The sequence below is a fragment of the Salvelinus alpinus genome, chromosome 2 (assembly GCF_045679555.1).
Source record: "Salvelinus alpinus chromosome 2, SLU_Salpinus.1, whole genome shotgun sequence".
Classification (NCBI taxonomy): domain Eukaryota; kingdom Metazoa; phylum Chordata; class Actinopteri; order Salmoniformes; family Salmonidae; genus Salvelinus; species Salvelinus alpinus.
In genome coordinates, this window is record NC_092087.1 from 86884446 (window position 1) to 86898582 (window position 14137).

The window sequence follows — 14137 nt, forward strand, 5'->3', positions numbered from 1 at the left end:
AATACACTACACTGTATGATACAACTGTAAATAATATTGAACTACAGGAGAAAATAAATGAACCATCCTGTTAACACAGAGGTGTATGTGGTTTTATACATATTGTTTCAGGTCTGCTGGTGAAGGTGACTCCTGCTACAGAGGGACAGAAAACACTGACCTGTATCACCACCTGTACTCTGACTGACAACCCCACCTACATCTGGTACAAGAACGGACAACGTCTTGATGAGCCTACTTCCCAACAACACTCTAGTAATACCCTAGTAGTGTTGGGTCATTCTGTGGACAGTTACTCCTGTACTGTAGAACACCATGAGGACCTCCACTCTCCTGCAGTGTGTGAGTGTTAATTTAATACAGTATACTGTGTGTTGGTTTCACTTTGTCCTTTGAGAACTTTTGGCATTTCTAGAAAGAACTGAGAATATAATCCAGTTGACCTCTTGTTATGTCACTGTGTTTCAGGTGTTCAGGGTCTGAGCTGCAACAGAGTGACTTACACCAAGAGGAGAATCTGTGTCTTAAAGGGGTCAACAGTGGACATATCCTGTACTTATGACAGTGGTTATGATACTGTCACATCATCACTCTGGTTTAGTCCAAAACAGAGTGACAACTGGAAGGATGAGTTGATCCCTGAGGACCTAACCAGAGACCCAGGGTATGCAGGTCGTGTGAAGTACACTGGAACATACAAAGATCCCTTCACCCTGAGAATCTCAGATCTGAGAGAGGAGGACTCAGCTGAGTATCGCTTCACTTTTAAAACTCACTACTTTGAATTGGGTCTTAGTTTCCCAGGAACAACTCTGTCTGTCACAGGTAAGACTGCAGTGTTTGATACAACTGTATATCATATTGAATTACAGGAGAAAATATATTAACCATCCTGTTAACACAGAGGTGTATGTGGTTTTATACATATTGTTTCAGGTCTGCAGGTCAAATCAAATGTTATTTGTCACATACACATGGTTAGCAGATGTTAATGCGAGTGTAGCAAAATGCTTGTGCTTCTAGTTCCGACAATGCAGTAATAACCAACAAGTAATCTAACCTAACAATTCCACAACTACTACCTTATACATACAAGTATAAAGGGATAAAGAATATGTACATATAAATATATCATTGAGTGATGGTACAGAACGGCATAGGTGTAGTATCTGGGATCTACATCTGTTTATATTAGTTACTATGCTGTTACTAAGCGGTGATGTATTACGACAGTGTTACGTTACTACACCTAATAGGAAATGCACACGCGCACTAGGGTGCCCGGGAACTGTAGAGCACGAGAGCTTTAGACTAAACAAAAACTAACTACTCCTGTCTCCTGCCTGGTCATTTCTCCACAACACAAATATTACAATAGGCAAGATGCAGTAGATGGTATAGAGTACAGTCTATACATATGAGATGAGTAATGTAGGGTATGTAAACATTATATTAAGTGGCATTGTTTAAAGTGGCTAGTGATACATTTTTACATAATTTCCATCAATTCCCATTATTAAAGTGGCTGGAGTTGAGTCAGTATGTTGGCAGCGGCCACTAATTGTTAGTGGTGGCTGTTTAACAGTCTGATGGCGTTGAGATTGAAAAACAGCTTCTGTCTCTCGGTCCCTGCTTTGATGCACCTGTACTGACCTCGCCTTCTGGATGATAGCGGGGTGAACAGGCAGTGGCTCGGGTGGTTGTTGTCCTTGATGATCTTTATGGCCTTCCTGTGACATCGGGTGGTGTAGGTGTCCTGGTGAAGGTGACTCCTGCTGCAGAGGGACAGAAGACACTGACCTGTAGCACCACCTGTACTCTGACTGACAACCCCACCTACATCTGGTACAAGAACGGACAGGTTGTAACTGAGAAGATGTCCCTCTATTCAGTCCTCCCTAATGCTGTAGACAGCTACTACTGTGCTGTAAAAGGCCCTGTAGTGCTCAGCTCTCCTGCAGTGTGTGAGTACAGTACAATAGTACAGTATTCTACTCAGCAAGTATCATGTATTCAAGCAAAAGAAAAAGGTCTTACTTTATCAATCATTTTAGACAAAATCATTGTTTTACTCATTGAATATATTACTTTGACAAAATGTTTGGTATTTTACATCAGATAAACCGAAGAACACCTCAGTGTCAGTCAGTCCCTCTGGTGAAATAGTGGAGGGCAGTTCAGTGACTCTGACCTGCAGCAGTGATGCCAACCCACCTGTGCAGAGTTACATCTGGTGGTTCAAGAAGAATGGAGGTGGCTGTCAGAGTATGACAGGACCAGAGCATGTCTTCAATCAAATCCAGTCATCTGACACTGGAGAGTACTACTGTGAGGCCCAGAATGAGATGGGGACAGACAGGTCTAGGACCATAAACATGGATGTGAAGTGTGAGTAAAGTACAGCTCAGTGTTTGAATGATGAGTTAGTAAAACAATTATAATTAAATGAATTAGTCCTAAAGCATAACATCTCCAAATGAGTATTTGTTAACGTTTTGTGTGAGTTAGAGTTTTAGATAGTTTTATGATATTAACAGAGAATATATTTTTGACATGTAATTTGTAAATATACTACTGTCCTACCCCTCTGACAAATTCTCCTTTACCAGATGTCCCAAAGAACACCTCAGTGTCAGTCAGTCCCTCTGATGAAATAGTGGAGGGCAGTTCAGTGACTCTGACCTGCAGCAGTGATGCCAACCCACCTGTGGACAAATACACCTGGTACAAGAAGAATGGAGCTTCACTGACAGGATCTGAAAAGACATACAATTTCACAACCATCAGCTCTGAGGACAGAGGAGAATATTACTGTGAGGCTGAGAATAAATATGGACGTCTCAACTCTTCTTCTGTCTCTGTGGACGTTCAGTGTTAGTACACCTAACCTCATCTTTTGATCACAGGATCACATTTAAATTCATATTTCAATCACAAGTAAAATACAATTTAAAACAATGTTACATATTGTTCACCAGATGACCCAAAGAACACCTCAGTGTCAGTCAGTCCCTCTGGTGGAATAGTGGAGGGCAGTTCAGTGACTCTGACCTGCAGCAGTGATGCCAACCCACCTGTGGACAAATACACCTGGTACTTTCAAAATGAGACTTTTCTAAATGGATTCGGACAGATGTACAACATAAGTAACTTCAAGTCTAAGGACAATGGACATTACCACTGTGAGGCCTGGAATGGAAGAGGATCTAGGAACTCTACAGCTCTGATGATCATTTTACCAGGTGAAGAGTCATCTTATATAGTTCAACACAAAATTACATTTCAATCTCATATTAATAATTACACTTCGGCTTATCATACTTTGTTTTATAATTATATATACATTGAGATTAGATCACATAACAAATATTGTACTATTGTACTCATATCATCCATATTTTATTATAGGGAAACAAACAGTTCTGACTGCAGCTGTAGGAGTCATAGTGGTTGTTCTGGTTCTCATCCTCTGTCTCTCTGGACTCATGTGGTTCAGGTGAGAGATTCTTTAAAATATTATTTCACTCTAACTTCATTTGCATTTATTCATTAATTCTTTCAATAATAAATTCATTAATTCATTAATGTGCAAACCAGGAAGAAGGCCTCCAAATCCACCTCTGACACAAGAGACACATCAGAGAATGTACAGGTGAGTCTGTTACTATCATATTATTTGTATTGCTTTGTGGATCATTTCTACTCATTATGTCTGTTCTCTCTTTCCATCAGGGAGACTCTAGTCCAGTGTATGAAAACATCTCAGGTATGACCATGACCTCTACTGCAGCACAGACAGCAGCCACAGTCGACCAGGATGACGTTCACTATGCCAGCGTCCACTTCTCTCGCTTCAAAAACCAGGAAGTGCCTCTGTACTCCACCGTCCAGCTGCCTCAACCCCAGAAACAGGAAGAGGATGTCCAGTACGATGCTGTGAAATTCAACTGCCCCAGTGCTGCCAACCGGTGAGACTATTCTGCCATTACAACAGCAGAGACAATTTTAGAGCATTGTGAAAACACCACATTAAAGGAGGAGTATTCATTTTTACAACCAAATTTCTATTTTTTATGTAAATGCATTGTTATAGAAAGGTCCAGACACCTTTTATTGTGACTTCACTTGTTTTAGAGAAACTTTCCCCAACCAGCAATTCACTTCCTCATCCTCGTTGTGCAGTAGAGGCTCTGAAAAAAGATGAACAAATGCTCCAAAAACACCCAAATACGTCTTTTAGAAACAGAAAGCTCTCAGTATAGTGATGCAGGACTTTAGATGTAACAGTTGTACACATGAAAGTGTCATTCCAAACTTTATCCACAACGTTATATTCCATTGTGTGACTCGTGCTGTTTCCCCGTCCAACTGTTCCATTCTCAGTGTATCATGCTGCTAGAACGGACGAGAAGCATCGTTCAAGTCTCAACAACATGGAACATAACGTTGTGGATTAAGTTCTGAATGACACATTTCATGTGTACAACATGTAAAGACCTGCATCACTACAGACTACTTAGAGCTTTTAGTTTCTAAAAGGATGTTTTGGGGTGTTTTTGGAGCCACTTACTGAACAACGAGGATGAGGAAGTGAATAGATGCTTGGGGTAAGTTTCTCTAAAACAAGTGTATTCGCCCAAAGAAAATCTGACCCTCCTATAACATTCCAGTTACATATGTTTTTAGATTTGGTTGTAAACAAGCTTTATTCTTGATTACAGCTCATTCATATGCTGCTGCTTATTGGACGAGAAGACCATGACATCATTAATAAGTGAAAGAGTTGACCCCTAGTGGCCACTAGTGATGTCATTTCCTTACAAACCCAACAATATAATGAGAGAGTGGTGGTTTTGAGGAACTGTTCTGTGTTCCAAATGGAACTCTATTCCCTATTTAGTGCACTACTTTTCACCAGAGCCATATAGGCCTTGGTCAAAGTAATGCACTATAAAGAGTATATGAAGTTTTTTTTGAGGGGATGCAGATTCTGTTTAATTTCTGTTTCTCTCTCTTCAGACCCACGGCAGCACAAGCAGCTGAGGACTCCTCTGAGATCTATAGTAGAGTCAACAAACCCAGAAGACCTGATCACAACAAATCCAGATCCCAGAACACCTGATCACAACAAACCCAGAACACCTGAACACAACAAACCCAGAACACCTGAACACAACAAACCCAGAAGACCTGAACACAAAAAACACAGAACCAAGAGGACCTGAACACAACAAACCCAGAAGAGCTGAGCACAACAAAGCAAGAAGACCTGAACACAACAAGCCCAGAACCAAGAAAACCTGAACACAACAAACCCAGAACCAAGAGGACCTGAACACAACAAACCCAGAAGACCTGAACACAACAAACCCAGAACCCAGAAGAGCTGAGCACAACAAAGCAAGAAGACCTGAACACAACAAGCCCAGAACCCAGAAGAACTGAACACAACAAACCCAGAACTCAGAAGAGCTGAGCACAACAAAGCAAGCAGACCTGAACACAACAAACCAGAAACAAGCAGACCTGAACACAACAAGTTTGACAGAAACCCTGTATATCTGGACCTGTCTAGTCCAACTAAGTGTTATAATAATATATCATGATATGCCATTTAGAAACACTTTTATCCAAAGTGACTTATTCTGTGTGGATCCATCTTTCATGCCGGAGGCCTCATTGGGAATTGAACCCATACACCAGGCTCTACCATCTGACACACAGGACTACTGTATTCACACTTAGTTGGAGAGCTGATCTAGGGTCAGCACCATGCTCTACCAACACACAGGACTACTGTATTCACACTTAGTTGGAGAGCTGATCTAGGGTCAGCACCATGCTCTACCAACACACAGGACTACTCTATTCACACTTAGTTGGAGTGCTGATCTAGGGTCAGTTTTGCCTTTTAAACTATGATGAATAAGAGGGGGAACCTTTTAAATAATTTTTATGTTAAATATTTTTCCATTCATTTTTTAAGTAACATGGAACAGAATCTGAAGACAATAACTTTGATTTGCATTTCTGAAATAGCCTCGATGTCCAGTTATATTTTATATGAAGGCTGAGAACATTATAAATATATGTTCTAATTTCTTCTTGATGTTCGCTCACAGGAACAATACTTATATTCTACAGTACTGCACCATTCTGTTACATTATACAGTACTGTACTATTCTATTACATTATACAGTAATATTCTGATACATTCTACAGTCCTGTACTATTCTATTACAGTATACAGTACTGTGCTATTCTATTACAGTATACAGTCCTGTACTATTCTATTACATTATACAGTATTGTACTATTCTATTACATTATACAGTACTGTACTATTCTATTACATTCTACAGTATTGTACTATTCTATTACAGTATACAGTACTGTACTATTACAGTATACAGTATTGTACTATTCTGTTACATTCTACAGTACTGTACTCTTCTATTACATTCTACAGTACTGTACTATTCAATTACATTCTACAGTAATATTCTGATACATTCTACAGTACTGTACTATTCTATTACATTCTACAGTCCTGTATTATTCTATTACATTATACAGTACTGTATTATTATATTACAGTACTGTAAGATGATACACATAATATATGTTTATTTGATATTTTCATATACATTTATTATTGGTTTTATGACAAAGTTATGGTAATATTTTGCCTCAATGTTCTGATGCAACGTTTCTTATCACTTTGTAGTGTCTGTGAATGTAATTACTGTGATGACATGCTATTTTATTAAATCGATTACCTAACGTTTAATTGATCACGTGATTGAATTAAAACATGCAACAATTAACTCACTAATAACCTGGGGCACCATGGAAAAGCTTATTTAAAGGAGTTCCGTCTTCCGAATTAACTCTTACAGATCTAAATCTCTTCCATTTCAGTCATCTATTATTCTTTACCTCATTCAGTCTCATCTGAACTTCGTAACATTATTGGTTGTCCGCACGAACTCTGGTTTCCATAATGAATCAGCAATATACAAATTGGCTTATTTGTTTATTTACTAAATAAATAATCACACAGAATTACATAAACAATAGATATTGGTTACTAACAATGATAGAAAAGTCCCTAGTGCACTAAGCCGATATGACAGCTTGGTAGACAAAGGAAAGGGGCGGGAAAGACAAAATGGATTCACTACACACAGTCTATAATTATATTCATTGAAATGCTAATCCTTTGCACATGACCGGCCGCTCATTCAAGAATAATTGCAATGTTTATATATATATATTTACTCCCCTATGTCATTGTCATCTTCTCTATTTGAATCCTCGATCTTCCTATAGGGTTCCTCACAGTCTAATTTTGTCCAACTAGTAGTTGAAGAATAAATTACATTATTGTATAGTGAGAATGTGATGTCATATAGAATGAGTGCTATGGTCTCCAATATGGTGCGGCTCTTGAGCCCCTAACTGTTGCCTGACCTTCCCAGGTAGGGGTGTCTCTATTGGGGGGCAGAGATGGGCTAGAGGTGGATGAGAGAGTGGAGACCCATGGAGGTGTACCTATTGCCCACCTAACTGTTGTCTGATTTTTTAAAACACTTTGTGGAAAACACAGGATGTAGACGTATCTAACCCTGGGGCCTGGATCCAATTAGAAACCGTGCTAAAGCATTTAGAAGGTCATTTCCAATTGAGCCGACATCTGCTGTGTTTACCTTGAATGTGATCTCCACTAACGCAGGAACTCTGCCTTTAAATAAAAGCATTGTCTACAAGCACATTAGGATTGAATCAAGGCCCACATTGGATTCAGAAAGTATTCAGACACCTTGGCTTTTTCCACATTTTGTTAACTTACAGCCTTATTCTAAAATCAATGAAATTGTTTTTTCCCCCCTCAATGGACACACAAAACCCATTAATGACAAAGCAAAAACACGTTTAAAAATGTTTGCAAACGTATAAAAAAAATATACTGAAATACCACGTTTACATAAGTATTCAGACTTGTGGTTAGTTCTGTTACCTGGAATAAGTTGTCGACATGCTCCATGGGTAAATTGTTCTGCATACAGGGGTACGTTTTTTATATTAAACCAAGTAAGTTGACTGAACACATTCTCATTTACAGCAACGACCTGGGGAATAGTTACAGGGAGAGGGGGATGAATCAGCCAATTGGAAACTGGGGATGATTAGGTGACTGTGATGGTATGAGGGTGAGGTTGGGAATTTAGCCAGGACACCAGGGTTAACACCCCTACTCTTCTGATAAGTGGCATGGGATCTTTAGTGACCAGAGAGTCAGGACACCCGTTTAGCATCCAATCTGAAAGACGGCACCCTACACAGGGCAATGTCCCCAATCACTGCCCTGGGACATTGGGATATTTTTTTAGACCAGAGGAAAGAGTGCCTCCTACTGGCCCTCCAACACCACTTCCAGCAGCATCTGGTCTCCCTTCCAGGGACCAACCCTGCTTAGAATCAAGCCAGCAGTGGGATGCAGGGTGGTATGCTGCTGACAAACACATTCCCATCATACTGTATCATAGAACTTCCGGGTTGGAGCGAGTAGTCGCATTTCGCTTCGCTCCACAGGTAGTATTACATTTAATTTCATTTCATTACAGTACAACGGTTTGATTTGTTTGATCTTAGCACTTTTTTCTTAGCTAGCTACATAGCAGTCTTTGTATCAAAGATAATTGTGTAGTTTAGATTATTATCGAATTATCAAATCTTCTAACGTTGTCAACACTGCTAGCTAGCCAACTAGCCAACTTCTACCGAAACAGTACAACGGAACGATTTGATTAGTGTAGTGTTAGCTAGCTACATAGTTGTCTTTGCTGTCTTTGTATCTAAGATAATTGTGTAGTTTAGAGTAATTATCTAGCCAGTTATCGAGGTTACCTAGCCAGCTCCACTTTCAAACAAAGTCAGCTAGCCAGCTATTTTCGCCGTCCTAACGTTGTCAACACTGCTAGCTAGCCAACTAGCCAACTTCTACCGAAACAGTACAACGGAACGATTTGATTAGTGTAGTGTTAGCTAGCTACATAGTTGTCTTTGCTGTCCTTGTATCTAAGATAATTGTGTAGTTTAGAGAATTATCTAGCCAGTTATCGAGGTTACCTAGCCAGTTATCGAGGCTACCTAGCCAGCAACACTTTCAAACAAAGTCAACAACGCAGCCACTGCTAGCTAGCCTACTTCACCAGTCAGCAGTACTGCATCACTTTAATCATTTTAGTCAATAAGATTTTTGCTACGTAAGCTTAACTTTCTGAACATTCGAGACGTGTAGTCCACTTGTCATTCCAATCTCCTTTGCATTAGCGTAGCCTCTTCTGTAGCCTGTCAACTATGTGTCTGTCTATCCCTGTTCTCTCCTCTCTGCACAGACCATACAAACGCTTCACACCGCGTGGCCGCTGCCACCCTAACCTGGTGGTCCCAGCGCGCATGACCCACGTGGAGTTCCAGGTCTCCGGCAGCCTCTGGAACTGCCGATCTGCGGCCAACAAGGCAGAGTTCATCTCAGCCTATGCTTCCCTCCAGTCCCTCGACTTCTTGGCACTGACGGAAACATGGATTACCACAGATAACACTGCTACTCCTACTGCTCTCTCCTCGTCTGCCCACGTGTTCTCGCACACCCCGAGAGCTTCTGGTCAGCGGGGTGGTGGCACTGGGATCCTCATCTCTCCCAAGTGGACATTCTCTCTTTCTCCCCTGACCCATCTGTCTATCGCCTCCTTTGAATTCCATGCTGTAACAGTTACCAGCCCTTTCAAGCTTAACATCCTTATCATTTATCGCCCGCCAGGTTCCCTTGGAGAGTTCATCAATGAGCTTGACGCCTTGATAAGTTCCTTCCCTGAGGATGGCTCACCTCTCACAGATCTGGGTGACTTTAACCTCACCACGTCTACCTTTCACTCATTCCTCTCTGCCTCCTTCTTTCCACTCCTCTCCCCTTTTGACCTCACCCTCTCACCTTCCCCCCCTACTCACAAGGCAGGCAATACGCTTGACCTCATCTTTACTAGATGCTGTTCTTCCACTAATCTCATTGCAACTCCCCTCCAAGTCTCCGACCACTACCTTGTATCCTTTTCCCTCTCGCTCTCATCCAACACTTCCCACTCTGCCCCTACTCGGATGATATCGCGCCGTCCAAACCTTCGCTCTCTCTCCCCCGCTACTCTCTCCTCTTCCACCCTATCATCTCTTCCCTCTGCTCAAACCTTCTCCAACCTATCTCCTGATTCTGCCTCCTCAACCCTCCTCTCCTCCCTTTCTGCATCCTTTGACTCTCTATGTCCCCTATCCTCCAGGCCGGCTCGGTCCTCCCCTCCTGCTCCGTGGCTCGACGACTCATTGCGAGCTCACAGAACAGGGCTCCGGGCAGCCGAGCGGAAATGGAGGAGAACTCGCCTCCCTGCGGACCTGGCATCCTTTCACTCCCTCCTCTCTACATTTTCCTCTTCTGTCTCTGCTGCTAAAGCCACTTTCTACCACTCTAAATTCCAAGCATCTGCCTCTAACCCTAGGAAGCTCTTTGCCACCTTCTCCTCCCTCCTGAATCCCCCCCCCCCCCCCTCCTCCCTCTCTGCGGATGACTTCGTCAACCATTTTGAAAAGAAGGTTGACGACATCCGATCCTCGTTTGCTAAGTCAAACGACACCACTGGTTCTGCTCACACTGCCCTAACCTGTGCTTTGACCTCTTTCTCCCCTCTCTCCCCAGATGAAATCTCGCGTCTTGTGACGGCCGGCCGCCCAACACCCTGTCCGCTTGACCCTATCCCCTCCTCTCTTCTCCAGACCATTTCCGGAGAACTTCTCCCTTACCTCACCTCGCTCATCAACTCATCCTTGACCACTGGCTACGTCCCTTCCGTCTTCAAGAGAGCGAGAGTTGCACCCCTTCTGAAAAAACCTACACTCGATCCCTCCGATGTCAACAACTACAGACCAGTATCCCTTCTTTCTTTTCTCTCCAAAACTCTTGAACGTGCCGTCCTTGGCCAGCTCTCCTGCTATCTCTCTCAGAATGACCTTCTTGATCCAAATCAGTCAGGTTTCAAGACTAGTCATTCAACTGAGACTGCTCTTCTCTGTGTCACGGAGGCGCTCCGCACTGCTAAAGCTAACTCTCTCTCCTCTGCTCTCATCCTTCTAGACCTATCGGCTGCCTTTGATACTGTGAACCATCAGATCCTCCTCTCCACCCTCTCCGAGTTGGGCATCTCCGGCGCTGCCCACGCTTGGATTGCGTCCTACCTGACAGGTCGCTCCTACCAGGTGGCGTGGCGAGAATCTGTCTCCTCACCACGTGCTCTCACCACTGGTGTCCCCCAGGGCTCTGTTCTAGGCCCTCTCCTATTCTCGCTATACACCAAGTCACTTGGCTCTGTCATAACCTCACATGGTCTCTCCTATCATTGTTATGCAGACGACACACAATTAATCTTCTCCTTTCCCCCTTCTGATAACCAGGTGGCGAATCGCATCTCTGCATGTCTGGCAGACATATCAGTGTGGATGACGGATCACCACCTCAAGCTGAACCTCGGCAAGACAGAGCTGCTCTTCCTCCCGGGGAAGGACTGCCCGTTCCATGATCTCGCCATCACGGTTGACAACTCCATTGTGTCCTCCTCCCAGAGCGCTAAGAACCTTGGCGTGATCCTGGACAACACCCTGTCGTTCTCAACTAACATCAAGGCGGTGGCCCGTTCCTGTAGGTTCATGCTCTACAACATCCGCAGAGTACGACCCTGCCTCACACAGGAAGCGGCGCAGGTCCTAATCCAGGCACTTGTCATGTTCCGTCTGGATTACTGCAACTCGCTGTTGGCTGGGCTCCCTGCCTGTGCCATTAAACCCCTACAACTCATCCAGAATGCCGCAGCCCGTCTGGTGTTCAACCTTCCCAAGTTCTCTCACGTCACCCCGCTCCTCTGCTTTCTCCACTGGCTTCCAGGTGAAGCTCGCATCCGCTACAAGACCATGGTGCTTGCCTACGGAGCTGTGAGGGGAACGGCACCTCCGTACCTTCAGGCTCTGATCAGGCCCTACACCCAAACAAGGGCACTGCGTTCATCCACCTCTGGCCTGCTCGCCTCCCTACCTCTGAGGAAGTACAGTTCCCGCTCAGCCCAGTCAAAACTGTTCGCTGCTCTGGCACCCCAATGGTGGAACAAACTCCCTCACGATGCCAGGACAGCGGAGTCAATCACCACCTTCCGGAGACACCTGAAACCCCACCTCTTTCAGGAATACCTAGGATAGGATAAAGTAATCCTTCTAACCCCCCCCCCCCCTTAAAAGATTTAGATGCACTATTGCAAAGTGGTTGTTCCACTGGATATAAGGTGAATGCACCAATTTGTAAGTCGCTCTGGATAAGAGCGTCTGCTAAATGACTTAAATGTAAATGTAGATGGAGTATATGATGTCAGTCATCCCCTGGAACGAACCCCCCCCCCCCCCCCAGTCAAAAGTATTGCACTATATAGGGATTAGGGTGCCATTTGAGACAGAAACAGTGTAACAGAATATGACATTGACATGTTGTACCAATACAGACATCAGTTTGTAGCAGTGTTGTTAGAGAGAGGTGCCAGGCAGGTGTTAACCTGCTGAACTGAAAAGAGTAGAATAGATAGAGAACCACTACCAGACAGGTATTAAGCTGCTGAACTGAAAAGAGTAGGATAGATAGAGAACCAGTACCAGACAGGTATTAACCTGCTGAACTGAAAAGAGTAGAATAGATAGAGAACCAGTACCAGACAGGTCCCAGACAGGTATTAACCTGCTGAACTAGAGTAGAATAGATAGAGAACCAGTACCAGACAGGTATTAACCTGCTGAACTGAAAAGAGTAGGATAGACAGAGAACCACTACCAGACAGGTATTAACCTGCTGAACTGAAAAGAGTAGGATAGATAGAGAACCACTACCAGACAGGTATTAACCTGCTGAACTGAAAAGAGTAGAATAGATAGAGAACCACTACCAGACAGGTATTAACCTGCTGAACTGAAAAGAGTAGGATAGATAGAGAACCACTACCAGACACATTAGCAGAAGAGACTGTCTATAGGGTAGCCTGTTGGCCAGATAGCCAGTGGGGAGGAAGGAGAAGACAAGTCACAGCACAGGGGTAACCCAACCAATAATAACTCATACAAGATTAATGGCAAAGCAATTCAAAGGCAACTTCCTAGAAACAATGGACAAGAAAGAACGCAGTCATAGAACTTAGAGAATTTGCAATATTCTGTATTACCTCCAAGTGGAGGAGGGAGGGGGTATGAATGGGTGTGTGTAGGTGTGTTCATAGACAAAAAAGGACTTAAAAATGTCCAAATGTCTGTTGTCCCACACAAAATCAATAAAGTTCAAAACACCCTCCCTTTACCTAAAATGTCAAACAGTCCTAAAGTGCATTATTAGTTCACTGAAGGCTCGGAACATGAAGAGAGAGCAGCACTAAGAGAGCACATATTTCACTGAAGAAGGAGATAGAAAGAGAGAGATGGGCTTAGCTGTTGTGTCCAGGCTTGAACGTCTATTTGTCCGTCCGACACAATCCTTGGTTGTTCGTTTGACAAAAGCTTGCAACAATGTTGCTAGTAATCGATGAGATCAGAGGCCAGAACGCTTCCAACTCGTCAGGAGTATAGCGCGATAACAACAGCGATCACACTTAGAAATGTTATAAACTAAGCAAGCTGAAACCAAACAAGACGTAAGCGGAGTTGAACACACCCGTCAAAACTGCCCCGCCAATCGAGAGCTCCGACACTGAGCCGGAAGAGCCGTCTTGATTTCCTCCTTCCTGACTGCTGCTGCGCTCTTAAAGTGCACGGTGAAGACTCCATGCAGGATTTCACTACACGTGTTTGTGTGCTTATTAAATGTGACTTTGTCAAGTACTAGACAGTGTTGTTTTTCACCATTCTATCTGATTCATTTCCAGTTTGTAATGTTGTTATTAGCCCAACATTATTGAGAACATTATTATTAGGAGGCTGCAGTAATGTTGAGATGCCAGTAGGAAGACCTCTAGTCTAGAACACTGCAGTAATGTTGAGATGTCACTAGGTGGAGCTCTAGTCTAG

At 43.2% G+C, this 14137-nt stretch overlaps 1 protein-coding gene across 1 annotated transcript; it reads left to right on the forward strand.

The window, feature by feature from the left end:
• The first annotated feature begins 315 nt into the window (after positions 1 to 315).
• On the forward strand, positions 316 to 2396 carry LOC139541461 (B-cell receptor CD22-like). The gene is made up of 3 exons (XM_071346133.1): positions 316 to 340; positions 469 to 825; positions 2119 to 2396. The coding sequence occupies exons 1-3, from the start codon at positions 316 to 318 to the stop codon at positions 2394 to 2396; spliced, it is 660 nt and encodes a 219-aa protein (XP_071202234.1).
• The last annotated feature ends 11741 nt before the right edge of the window (positions 2397 to 14137 follow it).